Source organism: Theropithecus gelada, chromosome 10, assembly GCF_003255815.1.
Source record: "Theropithecus gelada isolate Dixy chromosome 10, Tgel_1.0, whole genome shotgun sequence".
NCBI lineage: Eukaryota > Metazoa > Chordata > Mammalia > Primates > Cercopithecidae > Theropithecus > Theropithecus gelada.
The window spans coordinates 39304093-39330203 of NC_037678.1; the positions used below are offsets into that span (position 1 = coordinate 39304093).

The window sequence follows — 26111 nt, forward strand, 5'->3', positions numbered from 1 at the left end:
GGTGGTGGTGGTGGTGGTGGTAGTGGTGATGTGATGGTGGTGGTGGTGGTGGTGGTGGTGGTGGTGGTGATGGTGATGGTGGTGGTGGTGATGTGATGGTGATGGTGATGGTGGTGATGGTGGTGGTGATGGTGGTGGTGATGGTGGTGGTGGTGGTGGTGGTGGTGGTGGTGGTGATGGTGGTGGTGGTGGTGGTGATGGTGGTGGTGGTGATGGTGGTGGTGGTGGTGGTGGTGATGGTGGTGGTGGTGGTAGTGATGGTGATGTGATGGTGGTGATGATGGTGGTACCTTCTACCTCTCAGGAGCTGGTCACTGCCTGGTACATCGGCTTCCTCTGTCTCATTCTGGCCTCGTTCCTGGTGTACTTGGCAGAGAAGGGGGAGAACGACCACTTTGACACCTACGCAGATGCACTCTGGTGGGGCCTGGTGAGTTGCGATCATTATGGCTTTCCCTTTCCCTGCTGTCCCTCTTGCCCACCAACTGAGGACGTGCCCTTGTCACTGTGCTGGGACCAGACTGTCGCTGGCTGAGCCGGCTCCATACATCTCTTTGGGGCCACCTGCTGGCCGCCCGTGGTCATGATGGCTCGTGGTTGAGGCGGGGTGGCGGTTGCCACGCTGGCGGGGGAGCAGGTGGGGAGGGCTGGGCCCCAGGGAGCCTGAGCTCAGCTGCAGTGGGCATCATCCTTCCTCCTGAGTGATCCTATACCTGCTCTGTGTCCTGATCGTTGGGGGAAGGGGGGAGAAGAGGCGTCTCTAGGAGATCTGTCCTGGGCAACCCTGGTCCAGGGACCAACCCCGTGACCTGGTGGCTGTGGGGGTGGGTAAGTTGGAGGCTTTGCCCTCTGTGCCCATGGCTGGCTGCCACTGTCCTGGGCCTTCCTGTTCCTGGCCTCCACCCCTGGCCCTGCCCCTCAGGGTGAGAGAGGAGAGAATTTGAAGGGCAGCCGATCCTCTGGCCCCAGCTCAGCCTCCAGCCTGTCTGTCCAGGGTGGTCTGGAGCCTGTGGGTCTGTGGCCCCTCTACTGGTCACCCCCTCCCTGGCCTCCCTGCTGCCGGGACCCCAGCCCACTTTCTTGGCCACCTGTCCCTGTGCTGTGGCCAGGCTTCTCTCGGAGCAAGTCACCCCTGTCGAGAGGGTTCCTGGAAGCCTTCTGAAGGACCCCCTGGAGTGGGGTAGACGTGGGATCTCCGAGGCCCTGTGTTTTTGGAGACCAGGTGGCTCCGCAGGCCCCACTCTGATCAGGTCTGAACAGATCTGGGCCCCGGGCTCCTCCTCACCTGGGGCCACAGACACCCTGAGGCTGGTGGTGCGCAGGGGCGGGGTCTGTGGTCTCCTGGGAGGCTGAGACCAGACCCCAGGCCCAGCCCCGCACACGCTGGCTGAGTGGGCTCAGCCCTGCGGGAAAGGTGTGGGCAGCTCCACCTGGTGCCTAAGCTGGATGCAGCTGATCTGAAGTTATTAATTTCATGAGACCCAGGCACTGTCTTCCCAGGCAGGGCTTGGGTGGGGGTTGAGAGCTGAGCGTGCCCCGGGGCCCAGGCTGCGGACCAGGCAGACGACCTGGACTCACTGAGCCATCGTGTGGTTCAGGCCCCACCGTAGGGTCAGCGTGAGGCCCAGGGCATCCTGAGCTGTGACTGCCGGGCCCTCGGGCTTTCAGCGGGGACAAGCCCATCCCCCAGGTCTTTTGTGGGCAAGTCTTCTTATTTTTACGATTGAATTGGGGTTTTTATTTGGGTGTTTTTTCTGAGTAATGCTTGTGTATATTTTTAAATGTCAGACAGTTCCTAAGCCTTATGGTGAGAATACAGCCCCGCTCTGTGGTCACGGTGCCCTCCCCGCTGGGTCCCTCTGCCGCGGCTGCGGCTGCTTCTGTGTTTTTCTTTGGGGTTTACCTGATTAGTCTTAAACAGCAAATAGAGATGTTGGTATTTCTGATTCAAACACACTAACTGTGTGCTTCCTACTGGGATAGGATGAGATCTACCCCCAATTTCCCTTTCTTGCAGCCTTTGGGGGTCCTCACCAGTGTGGGGGGAATCCCGCCCTCACCTCCCCGGCAGGCCAGGCCCCATCTGCCAGGCCTCCAGCTTCCTTTCCCTTGAGTTGGCGCCTACTTTGAAGGAGCAGGTCGGATGGCAGCTGGGAACATTTCAGGGGCAGAAATTTTCGGAGAGCTGTGTGTGACAGTGTCCCATCCATGTGACCCCCCTGGGGAGGGTGGAGGGCCTGGCCCCCTTTCACAGACCTGGCCCTCAGTGGGACCCGGGCTTGGAAGCTGCTCTGGGATTCTCTGGCTTCTTTCGACTCCCCTGTCCCCCACAACATTCTAGCTAGGGTCCATGTCTCGCTGCCCCGCCCATCTCTCTGCCATCTCTCTCTCTCTCTTTTTTTTTTTTTTGAGGCAGGATCTTGCTCTATCTTCCAGGCTGGAGTGCAGTGGTGCAGTCAAAGCTCACTGCAGACTCAACCTCCCGGGCTCAAGTGATTCTCCTGCCTCACCCTCCTGAGTAGCTGGGATTACAGGTGTGCACCACCACACCTGGCTAATTTTTGTATTTTTAGTAGAGACAGGGTTTCACCATGTTGGCCAGGCTGGTCTTGAACTCCTGGGCTCAAGCGATCCACCGGCCTTGGCCTCCCAAAGTGCTGGGATTACAGGTGTGAGCCACCGTGCCAGGGCCATATCTCTCTGTCTGTCTTTATGTCTGCCTCTGTCTCTCTGCCTCTATCTCTCTATCTCTCTGTCTCCATCTCTCTGTCTCTATCTCCGTCTCAGTCCCCATCCTCTCCCTCTTGGTTTTCTGCCTTCCCCCTCAGCCCTTGCTGTCATGTGGTTGAATGTCAATAGTCACTGTTTCATGTCTTCCAAAACATGCCTCTTGGCCGGGCGCGGTGGCTCACGCCTGTAATCCCAGCACTTTGGGAGGTCAAGGTGGGCGGATCACGAGGTCAGGAGATTAAGACCATCCTGGCTAACACGGTGAAACCCCATCTCTACTAAAAATACAAAAAATTAGCCAGGCGTGGTGGCGGGCGCCTGTAGTCCCAGCTAGTTGGGAGGCTGAGGCAGGAGAATGGCATGAACCCGGGAGGCGGAGCTTGCAGTGAGCCGAGATCTCGCCACTGCACTCCAGCCTGGGGGACAGAGTGAGACTCTGTCTCAAAATAAAAAACAAAAAACAAACCAAAAAAAAAAAAAAATGCCTCCTTTGGTAAAGAAATTGTGTAGAGGGCTGAGGTCCTGGCTTGGTCTCCCCAGGAGAGGTTTCTGGGTCCAGGCCTCGCCCAACCTCCCGCCCACTCCATGTGGCAGCCTCCTTCCCAGAGCCTTCTGTGCACTCCGCATGGTGGCGGCAGCCGAGGCCCCCAAGTGCTGGTGCTGCTTCGCGCCAGGCCGCGGCTTCCTTCAGTGTGGAGCGGGAGCGGCCCAGCCGGCCCACCCTGTCCTCAGACCACACAGTGGTGTCCTCAGAGCCTGGGGTAAACTCCCCGGGGTGGGGCTGCGGGTCCTGGGGAGAGGTCTCCCCTTCCCGGCCCCGCTGTCTGTGCTCAGGCCTCGACCCCTCCCTCTGTTTGTCTAAGACCCTGCCCTCCCAGGGCCTGTCCCGGGCCCACCTTCTCGTCCAAGCCAGAGCGGCCTCTGTGCGGTTGTCCTGAGCCCCCTGGCTTGTGGTGCATGCGGTTCTGGCAAGCGGGGGTGGGCTGCGGCCCCCACATGTCCAGCACTGAGTGCAGGGCACCTGCCCCGCCTTCCTCGGCCCCGGCACGGGCGTCTCTTGTCAGAGCTGCTTGGAGACATGTCCGTCCTTTGCTTTCCCTCACCCAGGCTCCGAGCTGGGGGCTCCTGGGCTCTCTGGGACCCCTGGGGAGGCCCAACCTGGCCCGACCGCCCCCTTGCCCACCACCCCTAGAGAAACTCTAAACACAACCCCTGGGGTCCCTGCTCCAGGAGCAGCCACCCCGCCATGGCCCGGTGAGGACCACTCCCCCGCCTCTCATCATGGCCTCCTCCCGCCCACCCCCTCCTCTGGCCTCAGCTCAGGTCAGGCTCAGCGAGCCCCCTGCACGCCCTGCCTGTTCCTCTGGGTCCCTCTCGGCACTCCCTCCTCCCCAGCTGCGCTCTCCACCCGGCGGGGATGGGCGAGGGCTGCCGTCCTAGCCGAGCCTCTTGGGAGTCACGTCACTGGGCCTCTGGTTCTCGACGTGAGATGGGGACACAGCCTTTGGCTGGACCCTGCTTCTGGCCTGTAGGGGAAGAGGAGAGAGGGCTCTGGGGATGAAGGGCGGCGGACCTCAACCCTGGCCTCACTGGGCCCCTTTGTGGGTGGTGACATGGGAGTGGTACCACATCTGTCCCAGCCCAAGCCCTGAGCCGCCTGCAGGCGTCTAGCCTGCCCTCAGGGGTGTGAGCAGGCCCTTCATGTGACCGGAGCCTGCGGTCCCACAGATCACGCTGACCACCATTGGCTACGGGGACAAGTACCCGCAGACCTGGAACGGCAGGCTCCTGGCGGCAACCTTCACCCTCATCGGTGTCTCCTTCTTCGCGCTTCCTGCAGTAAGTCCAGCTGCCCTGCCTGCCTTGGAGGGGGACGAGGTCTTGTAGGCTCCCCAGGTGACCACAGGCCCCTGGGCACAGTTCCCTGGGTGGGACCTGGGGCAGGAGCGGCTCCCAGCAGGTCCACAGCCCCCAGGAGCTGGAGGTGGCAGCTCAGGGTCAGAGGCCTTGTTCCCCGAGGACTGGAGTGGGGGGTTCCCCAGCCCTAGCAGGAGCATGCCCAGGGCTGTGGCTGTAGCTTCAGGGGCTCTGTTAGTCACTGGTGGCCCCTCTTAGTCTGAGTGGGGCCCAGCAGGACATCCTTGTGACCAGGGGCAGGGCGGCTGGTGACACAGCTCCCTCATGGGTCTCCAGGCAGTGAGGCCCACCCAGTTCAGAGGAAGGTGGAGGGGCCCTGCCAACCTTTGTTGCCCCAGGGCAGGGCAGGGCAGCTGGTGCACGGCGAGAGGCTGGCCGCGGTGGTTCCTTCACTGTGTGCCCTTCAAGATGGGTGTGCAGACTCTTCCGGGTGGAAGGGAAGGAGAAGCCACCCTGAGTTCAGTGTGGGCCTCGCCATGTCTCCTGCAAGCCAGTGGGTTCTTTCCTCTTGGTGCTGATGGATTGTGGGGACGCGGGTCCCTGGATGCAGTCTGACCCTGATGAAGGTGGGGGAGGTATGGATCAGTGGAGACGGGTCTGACCCTGATGAAGGTGGGAGACATGGGTTCCCGGGGCATGGTCTGACCCTGATGAATTGGGGTGTGGGGGTCCCTGGGATGTGGCCTGACCCTGACAAATTGCAGGGCATCTTGGGGTCTGGCTTTGCCCTGAAGGTTCAGGAGCAGCACCGGCAGAAGCACTTTGAGAAGAGGCGGAACCCAGCTGCAGGCTTGATCCAGGTGAGTCCCCTGGGGACCAGCGCAGCCCTCGTCCTGGTCCCACCTTGTCCAGGAGTAGAAGCCGCCAGGGTCTTGGCATCGCCTTATCTGCGGATGGGGCCACAGCCCTCACCCTCTGCGGGAATATGTGGAAGGAGCCAGGATGCGAGTGTGTGTGTTGAGAAATGGCTCCGACCCCTGAGGCTGCACAGGGTGGTTTGTGTGAAGATGCTGCTGGGGTGGCCCTTGCGTTGTGTGGGCACTGGGGCCCAGCCATCAGGTCCTCTCCACCGCACCCTGGGAGGCGAGTGCACCCATTCGGAAGCTGCAGGGCTGAGGCTCCCAGAGCCCACATGCTGCAGTGAGTCAGTGCCTGACCCCGTCTGACCCCTGATGCTGGCTGTAGGCCCCGATGATGCCTGCCCGGACCCCACCCAGCCCTGTCCCACCATTTGGGGGTAGGTAGGGTGCAGTGACCACTCTGGCATCCACAAGTAATTCCTGAGCCACCTTGAAAATATGGACAGACAATGGCTGGGCACAGTGGCTCACGCCTGTAATCCCAGCACTTTGGGAGGCTGAGGTGGTAAGATCACAAGGTCAGGAAATCAAGACCATCCTGGCCAACATGGTGAACCCCGTCTCTCCTAAAAATACAAAAATTAGCCGGGTGTGGTGGCGTGCACCTGTAGTCCCAGCTACTCAGGAGGCTGAAGCAGGAGAATCGCTTGAACCAGGGAGGCGGAGGTTGCAGTGAGCGGAGATCACGCCACAGTACTCCAACTGGCAACAGAGTGAGACTCCATCTCAAAAAAATAAAAAATAAAAAAAAAAGAAAATATGGACAGACAGCAGGACCCCCTTGGGACCAGCCATTCTTACAATTCCTCCCCAAAGTCTTCCATCCACTGGACCCTCAGAACTGACCAGGTCCCTGCCAGCTGGATGTGGCTATAGGCTCTCTCCTGTCTCAGACAGCAGATCTTGAGATGGAGATAAGCCTGGGTTACACCAGGTGGGCCCTAAATGCAATGACATGCATCCTTATAAGAAGGAGATTTGACACAGAGGAGGGGAAAGCAATGTGACCAGAGGCAGAGACTGGAGACATGGCCACAAGCCATGGAGTGTCGGTGGCAACAGCAGGGGATGTGCCTCTCGTGGTCTTGGAGAAATTCTGGGCCCAGCCCACCTTAAGGTGTGTATTTATCTTCCACTATAAAAACTACAAACAGCCATTTATTTTCATGCAAAAGATTATAAAGAAGAACAAAAATGCCCCCAAATCTCACTCCACTGTTGATGGTTTAAAAAGTGACCACGTACATGTGGTGAAAAGGTTAAAACAGTGCCAGAAAAGGCAGCACCTGAGCACCCAGGGTCCCGTGCGCCCTGCTCCCCTCGAAGGTCACTCTTAACAGCAGCTGGTGCACATTTCCAGAGCTCCGTTGGGCCTCTCCACAGGCACACCTCAGAGGTCCTGCAGCCATGGTTCCAGACCACTGCAATAGAGATACGGCAATAAAGTGAGTCACACGAATTTCGTGGTTTCCCAGTGCATGTGGAAGTTATGTTTACAGGCTGGGCACCGTGGCTCCCACCTGTAATCCCAGCACTTTGGGAGGCCAAGGTAGGCAGATCTCTTGAGGTCAGGAGTTCGAGACCAGCCTGGCCAACATGGTGAAACCCCATCTCTACTAAAAATACAAAAAAATTAGCCGGGCATGGTGGCTCATGCCTGTAATCCCAGCTACTGAGGAGGCTGAGGCAGCAGAATCGCTTGAACCCGGGAGATGGAGGTTGCAGTGAGCCAAGATCGCGCCATTGCACTCCAGCCTGGGCAACAGCGTGAGACTCCGTCTCAAAAAAAAGTTATGTTTACACCATGCTGTAGCCTAAGTGTGCAGTAGCATTATGTCTAAAAACCAGTAAAACACTGCACGTACCTTCACTTACAAATACTTAGTTGCTAAAATATACTAACAATCACCTGAGCCTTCCGCGAGTTGTAATCTTTGTGCCGGCAGAGGGTCTCACCTCGATGCCGGTGGCCACTGCTGATGAGGTGGGGCTGCTGAAGGCTGGGGTGGTTGTGGCGATTTCTTAAAATAAGGCAAGAAAGAGGTTTGCCGCATCGATTCACTCGTCCTTTCACGAAAGATTTCTCTGTGGCATGCGATGCTGTTGGATAGCATTTTACCCACAGTGGAACTGCTTTCAGCCTCGCAGTCAGTCCTCCCAGACACTGCCACTGCTTTACCAACTAAGTTTGTTTAACGTTCTGAACCCTTCTTGTCATTTCAACACTGTTCACAGCATCTTCACCTGGGGTAGATTCCGTCGACCAAAAAAACAACAAAACAAAAAACAGAAAAAATACCTCCAAACGTGTCCAATGTGCTTGGGAATTAGAAGAAAGGATTATAACCAGAGATGAACCGGTGTGGCCGGAGGGTGGGGCGCTCTCATCCAGAGATGAACCAGTGTGGCCGGAAGGTGGGGAGCTCTCATCCAGAGATGAACCGGTGTGGCCGGAGGGTGGGGCGCTCTCATCCAGAGATGAACCAGGGTGGCCGGAGGGTGGGGCGCTCTCATCCAGAGATGAACCCGTGTGGCGAGCTGCCCGTGTGCCGGAGGGGGAGGGGCAGGGAAGCTCTCCCGGGCTGAGGAGTTCACATAAGCTGCTTGGAAACAGAGTTCACTGGCTCTGGAGGCTGAAAACCAGAGTTGGCGTCCGTTCACTGGTGGAGATGCCGCTGCTGGGCCAGCGTTCCTCCTACAGCATCTCGTCTGGATTGCTGCAGTCCTGACAAGGAATTCCTTGTGGGGTGCGCCGCCATACCTGGCTAATTTTTTTTTTTTTTTAAAGGAGAGGCAGCGTTTTGCCATGTTTCCCAGGCTGATCTTGAACGCCTGGGCTCAGACGATCCACCTGCCTCAGCCTCCAAGGTGCGGCGAGCCGCGGCGCCTGGCCAGGGTGGCTGACGTGTTAACCAATGGGAAACCAAGTGTAGGATGTGTGGAAACTGGGCCCCCTGCTGGTAGGAATGGAACGATGCGGCCACCCGGGAAAGTTTGTTATTTCTCAGAAAGTTCGGAAACGTGGGGTTACCCCGTAGCCCGGCCGTTCTACAGACCTTCAACCAACACGTGCACACAAATGTCACAGCAGCACCACTCATAGGAACCAAAAAGTGGACACAGCTGAAATGTCTATTAATGGATGAACGGAATATGATTTATCCATATGATCCTCCCATGAGGAGGAGCGGGCGCTGCCCCTTGCTACGACAAGGATGGGCCTCGGGGACGTCACGCTCAGCGGAGGGAGCTGGACAGGGAAGGCCGTGCAGCTTGCGATGTCCTTGGCAGGAAACGCCCAGGGCGGGGAAGTCCGTGGAGCCCCGTACACCCTGGCGGTGGCCAGGGCCTGGGGGACCAGGGAACCAGGAGTGCCTGCTGGACATGGGGGGTAGTAGGGGGTTTCTTTGGGGGCGACGAAGAAGTGTGGAGTTAGATAGGGGCAGTGGTCACGCAGCACTGCGTGTGCAGGTGCCACTGAAGCGCACACTTTAAAATGGCTAAAATGGTGAACTTTAGGATGTGTCTATTTCAGCACCACAAAACGAAACAAAGGCATAGAGAATGGAAATCCAGCCAGGCAAGGTTCAGTCTAACCCACAGGCTCATGCTCCGAGCCAGGCTGAGTCCCCGCCCTGGGAGGATGGAGGTTGGGGTCCCTGGCCCTACCCATACCCCCAGCGCCTCAGGTTGCCCAGGGCCCAACAGGGAGGGCAGGAAGGTTAACACCCAGGACAGGTGATAACCGCCAGGGGCCAGGCGAGAGTCATGGAAAGGAAAGAACGCAGCCTCCCTGTGAACTATCTGAGGGCCCTGAGTCAAGCCCTGACCGCTCCCCTCCTTCAGGTGCCACCGTCTGACACGCGGTCTTGCCTGTCTGTCCAGCAGGGGGTAAACAGGCTGTGGGGCTGATGCAGCACTGGGGCCCGGCCTGCTGGCCCAGAGTCCTGAGTGCCGGGCTGACAGCATGGGAGTCCCAGGTCCTCTCTGCCCCATTCCCTCCATGCCTGGCCCTCCTGGGCGCACCCCTCACCACTTGCCCCTTGACAACCGCCTCGTCTCTCCCTCCGCAGTCGGCCTGGAGATTCTACGCCACCAACCTCTCGCGCACAGACCTGCACTCCACGTGGCAGTACTACGAGCGCACGGTCACCGTGCCCATGTACAGGTACCGCCGCCGGGCACCTGCCACCACGCATCTGTTTCGTTTTTTGTTTTCCATTTGTTCTTAAACCCCACTTTTTGTTGTTCATTATTTTGATTTTTTTTCTTTAAAATGTATGTATTTTTCACAAAGGAGTTCTGTGTGTGGTTTATTTCGAGGCGTTGATTCTGCCCTTTGTGTTAGAGCTGCGGCTTTCTTTTCACTTTCATTTCCTCCCCCGTTGCTTTATCGTCCTGGCCATGGGTCATGCTGTGTTGTGTGCGTTGCAAGGACGCTCCCCAGGGAGCTTGACAGCTCTCCCCGGGCTGCTCTGGACCAGCAGCTCGAGGTGCCCAGGCTTCATGAGTGGAACCAGCACTGTGACCCCGTCCCCCAGCAAGGACCTAGGGCTCCTGCGTGGGGGGCAGGAAAGTAACCCCGGCTCACAGTGAGGCTTTCGGACCAGGAGACTCAAATTATCCTGGGGGTCCCAGGTGTCCCCCAACAGGACAGAGCACACAGACAACCTTGGAGCCCCTCGGGCAGCAGAGAAGGGGGCCTAAAAAGTGCCAGTTGAGGCAGTGCCAGCAGGTCCTGTGAGCCTGTGTGGTCGGAGGGCAGCTTTCCCGTGTTGTTTTTGTTTTACAAAAGGGCAGGTGGCAGCCAGTTGGGATTTTCGGTGCCTAGCTCTTGCTTAAATTAAGGTCTGAGATGAGGGGTTCCGAGGGCCTTTCTCCTGGTCCACGTGGGCCTGACCCCTCCAGTCCGTCTATGTGGGCACCACCCTGCCCGCCCGCCCGCCTGCTCTCTGCTCTGACGTGGGGAACTGAGCCCGGGGATTTCCCAGCTCAGGCGCCCTCCTCACCTGCTCCTAGGGGGTTTCTGTTCCCTGGGGCCTTCCCTGTGGGTGGAGCCTTCCCAGAGGGTGGAGCCTTCCCAGAGGGTGGGGCCTTCCCTGTGTGTGGAGCCTTCCCTGAGGGTGGAGCCTTCCTTCCTTGGGGGTGGGGCCTTCACAGGGTGGAGCCTTCCTTCCCTGAGGGTGGGGCCTTCCCAGAGGGTGGAGCCTTCCTTCCTTGGGGGTGGGGCCTTTGCAGAGGATGGAGGCTTCCTTCCCTGAGGGTGGGGCCTTCCCAGAGGGTGGGGCCTTCCCAGAGGGTGGAGCCTTCCTTCCCTGAGGGTGGGGCCTTCCCAGAGGGTGGGGCATTCCCTGTGGGTGGAGCCTTCCTTCCCTGAGGGTGGAGACTTGCCCGTGGGTGGAGCCTTCCCTGAGGGTGGAGCCTTCCCTGTGGGTGGAGCCTTCCCTGTGGGTGGAGCCTTCCCTGAGGGTAGGGCCTTCCCTGTGGGTGGGGCCTTCCCAGAGGGTGGAGCCTTCCTTTCCTGAGGGTGGGGCCTTCCCTGTGGGTGGAGCCTTCCCTGAGGGTGGGGCCTTCACTGTGGGNGGAGTCATCCCTGTGGGTGGGGCCTTCCCTGTGGGTGGGGCCTTCCCTGAGGGTGGAGCCCTCCCTGTGTGTGGAGCCTTTCCTGAGCCTGGAGCCTTCCCTGTGGGTGGGGCCTTTCCTGAGGGTGGCGCTTTCCCTGTGGGTGGAGCCTTCCCTGAGAGCAGAGCCTTCCCTGAGGGTGGGGCAGGTGCACAGCATGGATGGGACTTCTAGGCTGGGGTGGGGCTCAGGATTCTTCTTGAGGATCCTGAGTTGGCAAGGGTGGACAGACCCGTGGCCATCCTCAGCTGCTACCTGCCTTTTCAGGGTGTCACTTGGGAGGAGGGTGCCAGAGCCCTTGGTAGTCTTTGATGTTTGCAGTTGCCCTCCGGGGTCTGCCCCGACCCCTCCCTCAGCACCATCCCCCCTGCACCTCCTGGAAGCCTGACCTTAGGAGCCTGGCCCTGCCCGTCTTTCCTGGGAATGTTGGCCATGCCCCTGTTTCTGCAAAGCGGCCTCTCTCAGCCCAGGGCGGGGACAGAAGCAGCCCTTGTGCTAATTTTCTTTGTTCTATTGTTTCCCCTACTTTCCTCGACTATTTGTTTCATTTTCTTTTTCTTATCCCGTTCTTTTTGAAATTTTCCGTTCTTTTCCCTTTGTGTGTGTGGAAACACTTGAAAGTTCGCAAACTCAAACCTACGGGGCCTCCAGGTAGGAAATGCATGGACAGAAGCCCTGTGTGTGTGTGTGGTACTCATTCTGTGTCTGGAACTGTGACCAGGCAAGCCCCCGGAGCCCCACAGCCCACCCAGTCTGTAGAGTGACCACTGTCCCCGCCCACCGAGCATCCCTGCACCCCTGCCCTGCGTGGCCCCATGCTGGGTGGCCCGATCACCCTGGGCCCTCCCCTGCCTGGAGCCCACATGCCAACCCTGCCCTCCCTGGAGCCCATGTGTCAACCCTGCCCTCCCCAGGCCCATCCACCCTTCTCACCATGTCCCTGCCCCCAGCCGCTGCTTCCTGTTGCCGGCCCGCCTGTGTCCCCTGTGGTCTTGTCCTGTCCTGCTTCCGGCCTGGCTCCCCTTGTGCCTCCATCCCCACCCCACGGGCCCCATCTGTGAGCAGAGCAGGAATGGTGGATGGGGGGCTTCCCCCACCCTGGCACTGGGCACCCGTCTGGGGCCAAAGGTGCTCCCAGGCCAGGACCCCCAGGCCGGCCATGGTCCTTGTCCCACCGTGGCTCACAGGGTGGCCTCTGCGGGCAGCTCACCTCAGGGGTCTGCTTCAGGGTCTTCTGCCCTGGACTCAAATTTCTCCTGAGTCTTGCCCTGGTGTCACAGGGAAACCCCAAGGCTCTGGGCCGTCCCACCCCTGTGCGTTCCCCACTGCTGAGAGCGGGAAACAGGGCTGTTTGTTCTGACTGGAGGGCAGTGAGCCGCTATGGGAAGCCTCACCCCCATACAGCACGAAGGGCCTCTCCCTGTCGGGTGGGCAAGCTTGTGCTCTGTGACGGCACAGCCCTGCAGAGCCTGGGGCCAGCCGCTCCCCACATAAACTGGGAGGGCTTCCTGCACAGAAGCCCTTGATGACTCCTCCAGGGGCCAGTCACCCATCCTGGAGGACAGACCTGGCCACCCTTCCTGGGAACTGTTAGAATGTTGACCCTCCATTCCCAGAAGGGAAGTGGGTGCGATGCTGGGCAGTGGTGGGTCCCCGGCACCTCTGCCCCCGACATGCTCAGCCATAAGACATCTCCAATGTCTGCAGAGGCCCTGACGCCCCTGGGGCCAGGTGGCTGGCGCTGAAGCCGGTTGCCCCCTCCCCAGCCTCTGCTCTCTCCCAGGGCCGCCCCCTCCCCTTGTTGCGCCCTCATTCCACAGCCCTGTCCTGCCCTGGCCATGCTGCCCACCTGTCTGCCCTGGCGCTGCTGCTTTGTGTGTTCGAGGCATGGCCTCCTGTGTGGCTCTGAGGGCTGACGTGTGTGTCTCTCATCTGGGCCTGTGTGCGTGTGGGTCCCGCCAAGGAGAGGTGGGGAGCCACCTGTGGCCCCCGGACAGACTCCAGCCAACCTGGGCTCTGCTGCGCCCACAACACCAGCTCACCAGTCGCCTGGGTTCCTGCTCTGACCTGGACAGCGGACTGCCCTCTGGAGGGAGGGGGCTCACAGGAGCCCCACTCCTGCCAGCATTTTGGGGGGCACCTCTGGGGCTGCAGAGGGAACAAAGAGGCCGTGGACGGGATGGTGGGGCCTAGGAGCAGAGGCTGAGGAGGCGGGGGGTGGGTCAGGGAGCCGGGTGGGGCAGAGGCTCCCGAGGAGGGCATCTCTTGCTGAAGCTAGCTGGAATACTCTGAGGGCACGGGCGGTGAGGAGCAGGCGGAGTGAGGTGGGGGGGAGTGGTGGGGGGGTGAAGAGGGGGACGTCCCACCCAGACATGGGGAGGCGCCTGCACGCCCACCTGGGGGGCTTCAGGGGACCCGGACCTGGTCCTGCTGGTGGCTGTGGGCGGCAGGGCAGGAAGATGGGGGTGGGTATGACCAGGACTGGGAAGGGGGCTCGGAGCAGAGCTGGGCATCTGGGCCTGATGAGCCTGGGCTCATTCTATAGACTCCAGAATGAGGTTCCCTTTGCCAAGCAAAATCCTTTTCTGTGTCCCCACCTCCCAACTCCTCCAGCTTTGGCAGAGAAAGTGGCTGTGTAGAGAGAGGCCGGGGCCCTAAATATATTCGGGTGCTGTCCTTCTGGGATGTTCAGGGATTAGAAGGGGGGCAGGGAGTAGGGCCTCCCCCGACCTGCGCGCCCTCCTCCACCTGCTCCAGGCTGCAGGGTTGGGGCTGCGTGGGTGGCCTGTTCCCTCCTCCCTACTCTCTGCTGTCCCTGCTGGTTGACAAGGCCCCAGGCACAGCCAGAGAACGAAGGTGGCTCCTGGGACTGCCCAGGAGAGGTGGGCCTGAGCCCAGGACCCAGTGGGCAGCTGCCTGAAAGCCTGACCACATCACACGCTGCCGGGTGTCTGGCACCGCAGGCGTCGGCCGGTGGAGCTGTGCAAGCTGAGGGAGGTGTCCCAGGACTCGGGCGGGTGAGACGCTCACTCCCCTCTCCTCCTCTCCCCCAGACTCATCCCCCCGTTGAATCAGCTGGAGCTGCTGAGGAACCTCAAGAGTAAATCTGGACTTGCTTTCAGGTCAGCCAGGGAGCTCCCGGTGGGGCGGGTGGGCGTTTCAGTCCTCTGGGGGCCCCGGCTGCCCACAGAAGACTCGCCCTGGACAGTGCCCCGGGGACCCCAGGGAGCTGGGATGCACAGGGATGCTGGACTTGGTGATGGTGGTGCTTTCTCTTTCCGTGTCTGCTGACCTGGTCTGGACTCCCATCCCCAGGCGGGCAGCTGGTCTGGGGGACGGGCAGAGAGGGAGGGGCGAAGGTTGACGTGGGACCCAGGTGTGTGGGTCGTATGACACAAAGTGTCCCGGCCCTGCGGACCCCCGGCCCTGCATCCTCCCGTGTGCCTGGTGGTGACTCAGGCACCGGTGGCACCTGCTGCCTCTCCTTCCGGCCCAAAGCCCACGGCTGTCAGAGTGCCGGGCGCCGAGGTAGGTTGCAGAAGGGCCTGCTGAGCGGGAGACGTGGACCACGCATTCACCTGCCAGGCCTGCCCAGGCCCAGGGCCGTGCCCAAGCAGTTCCATGTTGGAAAGCCCTTGGTGGGGCAGGAGCTTCTGGTGGGTTGGATGCTGGTCTCTGCCTCCTGGAGACACCTTTCTGTCCTGGAACCTGTCAGGACGATCTCAGATCATCCTGGATTTTCCGGGCGGGCCGAGTCCAGCGATGAGTGTTCTTACAAGGAGAGGGAGATGGGGAAACACATGGAGGAGACAGCCAACTAGCATGGAGAGGGACTGAAGCGATGTGGCCACCAGCCGAGGGCTGCCTGGAGCCACAGAAGCTGGAAGAGGCAGAAAGGAGCATTCCCTGGAGCTGCTGGAGGGAGCAGGCCCCGCCCGCCCCACCCGCCTGCCCGCCTGCTGCTTGGTTTTGGACTCTGGCCTCTGGGACGGTGAAAGAACAAAAGTCTGTTGTACACTCCAGCGGCACTTAGTTACAGGAGCTGTAGCACGTGAATCCAGACTTTAATCCCGGGAGCCGCGTGCTGCTGTGCTAAACACCTACAAGTGTGGGCGCGACTTCAGAACTGCGTGATGCGGGGGCTTGTTTCCTGGAATCACAGGTCCACGCGTGGAGGACTTCAGCCCCAGCATGCTTCACACCCAGAGTCACACACACCTGATTTAAATGATTCTGATGACTTTATTATTTTATTTATTATTTTTGTTTGAGATGGAGTCTCACTCTGTCACCCAGGCTGGAGTGCGGTGGTGCGATCTCGGCTCACTGCAACCTCTGCCTCCCAGGTTCAAGTGATTCTCCTGCCTCAGCCTCCTGAGTAGCTGGGATTACAGATACCTGCTACCACGCCTGGCTAATTTTTGTTATTTTTGGTAGAGATGGGGTTTCACCATGTTGGTTGGCCAGGCCGGTCTCAAGTTCCTGACCTCAAGGGCTCTGCCTGTCTCGGCCTCCCAAAGTGCTGGGATTAAAGGCGGGAGCCACCGTGCCCGGCCTCTGATGACTTTAGATGATGAAATTTGGGACTTTTTGAACTGATGGGATTTAGATGAGATTTTGGACATATTTTGAGGTGCAGGCTGGAAGAAACTGAGGTGTCCTGAAGAGATGGTGGGGCTCAGGAGGAAGTGGGGATGCAGCTATTGGAAGCTGGAGGGAAGGCTGTCCTTGTGTTGTTGGTGGCAGAGAATCCGCCAGGCTGTGCACTGCTGTCGGGCAGAGGCAGAATTTTTAAGTGATGAACTGGGATATTGAGCCAAGAAGATTTCCAAGCAAAGTGTGGAAGGTGCAGCCTAATTTATTTCTGCTGCTCATAGTAAAGTGAGAGAGGAAAGAGGGAGATTTGGAATGGCACCTGGCCGATCCGCCAAAAGACTATAAAAAAGAAAAAAAAGAAGAAAGCATTCAGGGCAGAACTGCTGTAAGAAACCAGAACGGGAGGGTTTGGGAGGTGCTCAGCCTGTCCAGCTTGCAAAGGGTCTTAAATTAGGAGATTCACTGTTGGCAAAGCCTGCTTTGGCGAGAAGCCCACAGGTGTGGCCAGACAGCCTCATAAGGTGCCAGGTGTGCGGCCGCAGCCTCCAGCGTCTCCACAGAGGCGTGAAGATGGAGCTATCCGGGAAGGACGTGCAGGGCGGCCTCTTGTCTAACGGCATCGCGCCCTGTGACATATTCAGGAGGCCCTGGAGGTTTTGGGGAGTTTCATACCAGCATAAACTAGATGGGCGGAGACAGCGTCAGACGAAGGTAAGAAGGCATCGAACTTCCGGGAGTCTGCAGGCAGGAAACAGGCCGGTGGCGTCCTCAGCTGTGAACACAAGCTGCCCTTCAGGAAACGGAGAGCGACGCCAAGGCTCCCGCAGAGGCCGGCGGGGCCGAGAGCCCCCAAGGAGCGTCCCCAGAGCTGTGCCACGTGCAGTTTGCCCACTGTGGTGGCCGGCGGCCCCTCCTGTCATTCTCCCTTTCTGAGTGGGAAGGGCGGTCCTGCCGTTGATGTGGTTTTTTTTTTTTTGAGACAGAGTCTCGCTCTATCGCCCAGGCTGGAGTGCAGTGGCCGGATCTCAGCTCACTGCAAGCTCTGCCTCCTGGGCTCACGCCATTCTCCTGCCTCAGCCTCCCAAGTAGCTGGGACTACAGGCGCCGCCACCTTGCCCGGCTAGTTTTTTGTATTTTTTAGTAGAGACAGGGTTTCACCGTGTTAGCCAGGATGGTCTCAATCTCACCACCTCGTGATCCGCCCATCTCGGCCTCCCAAAGTGCTGGGATTACAGGCGTGAGCCACCGCGCCCGGCCTCTGCCGTTGATGTTTTAAGCAGATGACTTGTTTTGTAGATTCACAGGTGCGTGCATGGAGGACTTTAGCCCCAGGTTGGTGCACACCCACAGTCTCACACACACCTGATTTAAGTGATTGCCATGACTTTAGATGATGGGATTTGGGACTTTTTGAATGGATGGGATTTCTTTTTCTGTTTTTTTTTTTCTCCAAGACGGAGTCTCCCTGTGTCACTCAGGCTGGAGTGCAATGGCACGATCGCGGCTCACTGCAACTTCTGCCTCCTGGGTTCAAGTGATTCTCCTCCCTCAACCTCTCGAGTCCCTGGGATTACAGATGCCCACCACCACACCCAGCTAAGTTTTGTATTTTTAGTAGAGACGGGGTTTCACCATAAGGGTCAGGCTGGTCTCGAACTCCTGACCTCAGGTGATCTGCCTGTCTCGGCCTCCCAAAGTGCTGGGATTGCAGGCGTGAGCCACCACGCCCGGCCAACAAATGGGAGTTCGATGAGGTTTTGGACACAGATTCCGTGCTGCAGAGGGTGGAGACTTTGGGGGATCTTGGGAGGGGTGAGTGTATTCTGGACATAAGACGGCCATGAATTTTGGGGGGTTGGGGGAATGCAGTGGGTTGAATGCTGGTCTCCAAAATGTCCCAGAATGTGCAAATGTGACCTTATTTGGGAAGAGGGTCCTTGCAGCTATAACTGAGTTTGGGATCTTGAGATGAGATCACCCTGGATCATCCCAATGGGCCCTATCCCGGTGTCAGCTGTCCTTACAGAGGTAGAGGAGGGGAAGACACAGAGACATGGAGAGTGCCATGGAGAGACAGAGGCAGAGACGGAGTGGTGCAGCCACAAGCCAAGGACACCTGGGCCACCGGGAGCTGCAGGAGGCGATGAGGGACCCTCCCCGAGAGCATGGCAACACGGTCCCTGCCACATGAAGTATTTGGAAGTGCACCAAAGAACCTGCTTGTAACACGGCGTACCAGCCGGGGCACCAGCCCAGGTGTTCGGACGAGATCGCTGGGGCCTCCCCATGGATGAGCCGAATCACAATCCACCGATCTCTACTCAATCTGCAATGCCTTTACCAGCAGAAACAGCCCCAAGTGAGACGCCGGAAGGCCCAGACAGCTTTGCCTGCAGGGCGAGGCTGGGACAGTTGGTTGGTGGCACAAACCCTGGGCTCACTGACTGTGGCGCAATGGAGCCACCCCTGGAGAGTCGTGCGGAAGAGAATCATTCCATTGGGATAAGCGTGGGAAAAAGAGTCGGAGCAGCTCAGTCTGTCTCGAAAATTGATTGTAAACTAAACTCCCTTGCGGAGCTTTCTTCAGCAAACATGTCCTTTTTGGAACTTTATTAATATTGGTGTGGTTCTGGTTAAAATGAGTGTCCGTGAATGTGGGGGGGTAGTGACCCCCAGGTCAGAAGAGCAGAAGCCTCCAGCGGAGTCCCTCTTTCCTCTCAGAGCTGCTGCCATGGGCCGTGGGGTGCCCGTTCCTGGGGCCGTGGGCTCTCTGGGGTGGGTGAGCTAGCTCCACCCCTGCCCAGCCTTCTCTGAGAGCCCCCTCCCCTGCAGCCCCTGGCCCATGGGACTGTGGGGGGCTGGGCTGGTTAGGGGACCCTCAAGGGTGCTGAGCGGGCGGCCACTAACTCTCTATTGCTTCTGTTTGAAGGAAGGAGCCCCCGCCGGAGCCGTCTCCAAGGTCAGTGCCCCTCGCCGCTGCCCTGGTGTCTGCCGTGTACACAACCGTCTGGTCTCTCTCCCACACGTTGGCACAACCTGTTGTGGAGACATGAGGGCCTTGTGTGTGCTTCCGTGTGTGACCGTGTGACTGTGTCCAGACCCCCGCCTGGCGGTGATGTGGGCCCTTAAATCACTTTTCCTGCTCACCCCTCCCCAGTGATTCGGTTTTACTTTGCAGCACTGTGGATCCGGGCAGCTGGGTGGCTTCTCGGGGGGATCCCCCACCCCGCCCACAAGTCTGGCCCCAGGGCTCTCGGAGGCAGGGGTTTCTGTTAGCGCACTCCCTCCAGCTGCAGGCACACAGCCTGAGCTCACAGCTGGCCTGAGTCGGGCCGGCCGGGGTGGAAGCTCCGAGTGGGCCTCTGGCCTTCCCTCCCGCTGTTCTGGGTCGGGAGTATCTGGAGCACATGGCACAGACCAGGGGCCCCCTGTCCTCCGGGGAGGGTGGGACATCCTCTCTGCCTCACGCCCCAGGGTGGAGATTCTGGCCAGCCTCCTCTCCCTGTTTGCCAAGGTCAAGGTGGGCCAAGGGTGCAGGTGCTCAGCCTGGTTCCCTCTCCCGGGCCCCTGAGGTTCTGCGGGTCAGGCAGATTGGAGACAGGACTCGTGTAAGGGGTGAAGGATGGAGACAGAGAAAATCAAGATCATTTCACAAGTTAATTCTATGTCTGCCGAGCCCCAGCCCCCCATGCGTCACCCTGAGGAGGTCCCAGGTTTCTCTCGGCCCCATCCACATGTTGCAGAGTAAATCTGGCCCCTCGGACCTGGAGTCCGAGATGGATGCCTGGCTGCTTCGCGCCCGTGCCCTCCTGGATAGGGTGACAGCTGGCAAGACACTGGGGGGCTTGGGTGTGGGGAGATGGAGTGGGGCTGAGTCCTGGACAGGGTGACAGCTGGCGAGACACTGGGGGCTTGGGTGTGGGGAGATGGAGTGGGGCTGAGTCCTGGACAGGGTGACAGCTGGCGAGACACTGGGGGGCTTGGGTGTGGGGAGATGGAGTGGGGCTGAGTTCTGTTTTTCCAGCCACCTCACATCCCACAGAAGGGGGGTCACGGTCAGTGCCTTGAGCTGGAAAGACGGGCAATGCTTCCGGCCCAAACCAACCAAGAGAACCACTAGGGGCCCGTTCGTCCTCTCAGAGGCTAAGAAAACGGACGAGGGCTCAGAAAGAGTTGGACGGGCAGCACGGCCTCTGCTGGTGCCCCCCCACTGCTGCCACTGCCGGGGCCGCGTCGTTCTCCTGTCACTGCCTCCCCCGCCCCTGCTGTTGGCCCTGAGGCTGGGAGTGGTTGTGGGGATGGACACTGTGCCCCCCACAATGGGCACCCTCGCCTGTGATTTGGGCGGAACCTCGGTGCTGTCCCAGGTGGACGAGAGGCTTCCGCGCAGCCGGGCCCCATGCCCTTGCTGAGAGCGACGCCGGAAATGCCCCGTGCCTCAGGGCCCTCGTGCTCGACGACCCCCGCCCGGCCGCTCCACGTTCTCGTCTCAGCCTCTCTCTTTCTCTCTCTCCCTCCCGCCCTCCACCCCACCCATCTGGACACCCGCTGCCCCCAAGCGCTTTAATCCCTGTTACTGCCCTTCTTGGGCCCCTCTCTCGTCTGCCCTCTTTGGGGATGAGGTGCTGGCCCTGAAAGCGAACTCCAGGTGAGGACACGCGGGAGCCTCCGGGCTCTCCGGTAAGCTCTGTGGCTCCCCACCCCTCCCCCGTCTCTTCCCCATGTGTCCGGGGGTCCTTGCCTGCCTGTGCCTCCCATGCCCTCCCCCATGGGCGAGCGCCCACCCGCCCTGGCCCTCCTCCTGGGACGCCTGTGGTGAGGGACGTGGGGCTGCTGGGTCTGGGGCTTCCGGAAGGTGCCTGGGGTGCAGTGGGAGGGAGGAGCGGTCTCTGCCCTTGAAGGCCCTCCCTGCCCGTCCTGGGGTGCTCACCTGCCAGGTAATGGGGTGGCGTCTCTGTTCCCTGGCCTGGGGCCGCCGCAGCCTGTCCAGTGCAGGGCTGTGCTTAGGAAGTTGTTCCGCAATCATTACCTGCCACGTCCCTGGGCTGCTGGGTGAGGGGCCTGCTCTGTGAAGCCTGAGGGAGAGCTCGGCTCCTGGTGCCCCTCTGCTGCCCGACCTGGGCTCTGTGAGTCCAGTGGGACCCGTGCCTCTGCCTGCCCTTTGGAGGTGGAGCCCACACCCCACATGGCAGGACCCCGCTGGTGTCAGCTGGTCTTGGCAGGTGGATGGTGTGGACACAGGGACCCTCACTCACTGCTGAGACCCTCACCCCCATCCTAGCTCGAAACACAGGCACGTGGTGGCAAGCGACCCGGCTGGCGGGGGCTCGGTTCCCGTAGGGACCACTGGGGCTGTGCTGGAGTCAGAGAAGGCATCTGCGTTGGGGTCGGGTGGGGAGCCAGGCAGGCTGGGGCTTGGGCTGCCCGGGGCAGGGGTCCCAGGGGGGTCTCTGTGGCCAGGTGGGGGGCTCAGGCTGTGCTGCCCCAGGGGGGTCCTGGGGGGGTCTCTGTGGCCACGGCGGCTCTGACTTGTGCTGTCTTGTCGCATCCTGCATCTCACTGCCTCCTGCCCCTGTGCTTAGAGGAGCCCCCAACAGCAGCTGCCCCCTTGTGCCTGTGTGGGCTCCCTCGTGCCTGGGGGCTCCTCCTCCTCTTCTCAAGCACAAGTGTCCGCGTGTTTTTGGTGCCTGTCTGTCCTGTCAGGTCTTGGTCAGCATCTGTGGGTCTCGGGCTCGCCTGCCTGTCCGGCCTCGGGTCACGGCGCCTTCTCACACAGTGTGGAGCTCCCTGTGGCTGATGGGGCAGGAAGGAAGCCCAGTGCCAGCTGCAGATCCCAGGGTGAGGTGCAGCTGCACGGGCCCCCGACAAAACTTTGGGGGTCTTGGGGGGCTGTGGCTGCAGCGCCTCCCCACCAGCTCTCCCTGGCTCTCAGACCACGTTGCCCCATACAGGAGCTGCCAGCCACGGGTGGCTGTTAAAATAACGTGCATTAAAATGGGCACGATTAGAGATTCACTCTCGAGTCTCAGGTGCCTGGTGGCGACAGCCAGGGCTTCAGTGTGGCGACAGGATGATTCCATCGCAGAATTGGGCGGCAGGGGCAGCCCGGGAAGGGCCTCTTGGTCAAGGCGATCGTGATGGGGTCAAAACAGGAGACCTTGGGAGGTTTGGGGAAGCGGGACTCTGCCTCCTTCATGCTCCTTCCCCGGGGTGGCGAAGGTCTCCTGGGGCCCTCCAGGCAGGGGCTCTGTGCTTGGGCCTGGGCACCCTGGTGGTGCTGGTGGGAGTCTAAGGTCTTTGCCTGCCAGGAAGGCTTGGGTGTCATCGTGGCTGCGGTGGCCACAGTGGAGAGACTCTGTGAGCAGTCAGAACCTCGGGCCCCGTCCCGCCCTCGCGTTCGTGGTTAACCAGCAAACAGAGTCCGGCCTTTTGCTATATCCCTTAGTGCCTGGGGACCCCAAAGCTGCTTGTGACCTAAAGAGCGGGACCGGCACGGGGGCTGGGGTGGAAGTTGGTCACCCGTCCTTGGGGTCTTGCAGGCCGGTGGGGCTCGCGGAAGGGTCCAGAGCCCTCAGCTACCCGGGTGGCCGAGTGCTGCCATGACTGGAGCTAGCCGTGTCCGTGACACCGCGTGGAGAGCTGCCAGCGGGTTTATGCAGGGACGCTGGTGTCTAGACACACGTGTGCAAGAAGGCAGGAGGCGGGACACTTTCTTCCCAGAGCCTGTGTGTTCTGAGTGGAAGCCGTCGTCACACTGGGGTTCCTGGGGCGCCTAGTTTGAGAAGTGCTGTCTCAGGAAGCAGCGGCAAAGCGGGTGGGGGTGGCTGGGGCGGGGAAAAGGAAGGTTCTTGTCGTTCTTGGTGATTTGCTTTCATTTTCTGCTTAATCATTTGCATACTGTGATGCAGAGATAAATCGCCAGGGCTTTTGGGGAGATTCTTGGGAAAGCGTGCCAAGTTTTCTGAGCCTTTTCTAAGGAACGCCCAGCGGGGGCTGCCCCGGTGAAGGGCTTTGCACTGAGGGGATCCACCGAGCCCCGACGTGACTATCCTCAGGGGAGCCCTTGAACCCCCAGGTAGCCACGCCTGCAGCGGCAGCCACACCTCCTGGGTAACCCGAGACCCACCTCCAGCTGGGGGCCTGGCTGGCGTGGCCAAACGTCGCTGATTGGTTTGCGAAGCAGGACAGCTGCACGTTTTTCTCCCTAAAACGTGCTTCCGGCCCGGCGCGGTGGCTCAAGCCTGTAATCCCAGCACTTTGGGAGGCTGAGATGGGCGGATCACGAGGTCAGGAGATCGAGACCATCTTGGCGAACACGGTGAAACCCCGTCTCTACTAAAAATACAAAAAACTAGCCAGGCAAGGTGGTGGGTGCCTGTAGTCCCAGCTACTCGGGAGGCTGAGGCAGGAGAATGGCGTGAACCCAGGAAGCGGAGCTTGCAGTGAGCTGAGATCCGGCCACTGCACTCCAGCCTGGGTGACAGAGCCAGACTCCATCTCAAAAAAAAAAAAAAAAAGTGCTTCCACCCACACCCTTTCCTGGGATCACGTCTATCCCGAGCGGGGCTTCTGCGACGTCTGAGGCCCCATGTATTATTGTTTTGTTGGCATGAATACTGCAAAAAATAATACATCTTTTAAGACATGAACCCAAACTGTGGCTTTGGAAGGAAAAGGTATTTTTGGAGGAAAAAAACCCACAAAAACCAGGGATTTTTTTTTCCTTCAGAAGTAGGGAAGCGTTTTCTTCTCCAGACGGTGGAGACGATGGTGCACCTTCCTCGCTGACCTTGCTTGGGCGCAAGCTCTGCTGCTGGGGACTGCACACAACACCCTGGGTGGTGGCGGTGCCTCAGTTTCCCTGCTCCCGGCCGTGTGCTGTTGCCAGCGCCCAGGACTAACTGTGCTCTCCTCATTTCCAGTAAAGGCAGCCCGTGCAGAGGGCCCCTGTGTGGATGCTGCCCCGGACGCTCTAGGTACCGCGGAACGCGCCGCACGGACTGACCGCTGCTGCACGGCTCCTCTGCCCCTCCCTGCTTACTAGAGGTTCTGGAGGAGCCAGGGGGAGGCTGGCGCCCCAACCCCAATTCTGACCCACCGCCCTCGCGGTGCGGGCTCAGCTCCTTCTATTCCAGCCGACAGCTGCCTGCAGGGCGGAGCTGGGCGAAGGTGGTTCTTCTTGCTCCCCACGCCTGGCGATGTCCTGCACGCAGCTGGAGGGGCCAGCCAGGGGCTCTGAACCCAGCAAGGCGTCCGTGCCTCCTGGGGTCCCCGACTGCTCTTCAGGGAGCGTTCCCCTGGGGCTGTCACTCTAGCACCTCTGCTGCACACCTGAGGATGACTGAGCCTTCCTGGCTGCCTCGCCCGCGGGAGGCAGCTCCGTCTGCGTGTGCCGGGCTCCTCAGGGTCCTGATGCATCAGAAGCCCCAGAAAGCCAGAGGCCCGCGGCTCCCTCTCCCAACAACAGGCCTGGTTTAGGGCAGGTGGAAACAGGACGGGGGAGGAGCCGCCCCCTTTGCACCGTGGGCTCCTGGCCTGCACTGTGACCCGCACCTCCCCTGTCCCTGCGTCCCCTGTCTGCTGTGGGGTGTGTGCAGGCCTGCACTGGGGGCCCCTCCCTCCTGGCCAGCACAGCCCAGCAAGGTGGAGGCGGCTGTGTCGTGCTCACGTGGGGCCTCCTTGGCGCGTGCATGCCGCCCGTGGTGCTGGCCTCGGAGGGTTGGTGGGGCTGCATGCTGCCTACCTGTATCCGCGCATGCTCCAGACCCTGCTCCACGGGGGACCCGCAGCCCCCACCTCCCCCGGCCACCCTCTCCCTGCGACTTTGCTCTGCTGCTTGTGTGCTTTGGAGTCGGTGCTTGCGGGCAGACTGTTGGCAGCCCCAGAGAGGGAGACGGGCATGTGGGCTGCCCGGGGCACGGCCTGCTGGGGTTCTAGCAGATGTCCTGCCTGTCCAGAGCTTCCATCCAGGGTGCTTCTGGCCGCATGCTGGTCCCTCAGGGCAGGGGCTGAGGTCAGGCTGCTTGGGGACCAGAGGGTTTGGAAGTGGGGGTGGGAGCCCAGGCCAGAGACGACCCGTGGCAGGTCCTGTCCTGCTGCAAGCAGCCCCCACGGGAAGCCCCTTCATCCTCACACTCCCTGGGCATCATTGGTCCGGACACCAGCTGGGCGGGGCTCTGGATGCTCCTCAGCCCCCTGTTTCCTGCAGGCACCGCACATCTGAATTTCCCCACGGGGAGAGGGGGTGGCAGGCAGGGTGGGGGTGGCACTCTCTCCCAGGTGCTTCTTGAGCCTGCCCCAGCCCCGTAAGCGCCAAGCGTAGGTGCCACGGACGCCCCTCGCACGCAGAGGGCAGCTCTGGCCGAGGGCTCCTCCCAGGCGGGCGTCGGCAGCTTTTCGCCTGTGCTTGTTCCTGGCTTGTGCGCCGAGGGAGGTTCCCGTGAGGCCATGTGCGCTCCTGGCAGCTGAGCAGGCTGGCCGGGTCGGGTGTCTGCAGCATGGAGCCTCACCGGCTGTGCTTGGAGGGTGCAGAGTTTGGGTCATGGTGGAGGTCCAGGGGAGGGAAAGACATGTCCAGGCCCCACCAGCCTCCTCTCCCTGGCAGAGCCTCCCTCACAGATCTGAGGTGGGAGCGGAGCCCGAGACCCGGGACGGCAGGGCCGTGCGGAGGCCAGGGCAGGCTCCTTCCCGCCGGCTTCGTCTTGCGGCAGTGCACGTGGGCTGCGTCCCGGTGGCCCTTGGGACTGTGCTGGCATCGGGTCCAGCAGGGCATGCCTGCCGCTTGTGGGACTGCGGCTCCTCGTGGTGTCGGGGAGGGGGAGTTCCCCACTGGAAAATGGGAAGCAGACGTCATTGGGGCCGGGTCTTCTCTCCTGGGGCCTGTGGAATCCACGCCACTCCCTTCCTGCAACTCCCTGCGGACTACGGGGCCTGACCCTTCCTGGCCGGCACGTCTGTGTGGCGGCCTGGGTGTTTGACCCGTTCGTCTCCGAAGCCGCAGGAAGGAATCTGATGCCAATTCCTCAAGCTGTGCCTTTCCCACTGCAAGCCCTCAGCACTGGGCTCTCCCCAGAGACCAGCCAGGGGCAGCCCCGAAGCTGCAGTTGGGCCGACTGGCTCTGCCCTCCACCCGGTGCTTTGCCAGCTGCCATGAGAAAGGAGGTGGCTGCTTCTCTCTCTCTTTGGCGACTGGACCTGCCTGGGGTGGAGAGGTGGAGAGAGGAATTGAGTCTTCCAGTGACTCCCACTTGTCCTAAGGCCTGAGCGGGGCCAGGAGGGCCTGTTCCTACCTCTGGAATGGCTCATTCAGTGGAGGAAGAGAAAGCATATTCCAGACCAGAGTCCCACGGAGCCCAGGTGCTCCCCGGAGTCCCACGGAACCCAGGT

The 26111-nt window shown here is 60.5% G+C and overlaps 1 protein-coding gene across 1 annotated transcript in view; it reads left to right on the forward strand.

The window, feature by feature from the left end:
• Nucleotides 1-280: 280 nt before the first annotated feature.
• Nucleotides 281-26111, forward strand: part of LOC112632449 (potassium voltage-gated channel subfamily KQT member 2) — a 36016-nt gene continuing 10185 nt past the window's right edge. The window contains exons 1-7 of the mRNA XM_025398124.1: nucleotides 281-430; nucleotides 4459-4569; nucleotides 5352-5447; nucleotides 9581-9675; nucleotides 11751-11780; nucleotides 14183-14251; nucleotides 18655-18684. Of these exons, the coding sequence (XP_025253909.1) occupies nucleotides 281-430; nucleotides 4459-4569; nucleotides 5352-5447; nucleotides 9581-9675; nucleotides 11751-11780; nucleotides 14183-14251; nucleotides 18655-18684 (581 nt within the window). The remainder of the gene's footprint in view (nucleotides 431-4458; nucleotides 4570-5351; nucleotides 5448-9580; nucleotides 9676-11750; nucleotides 11781-14182; nucleotides 14252-18654; nucleotides 18685-26111) is intronic.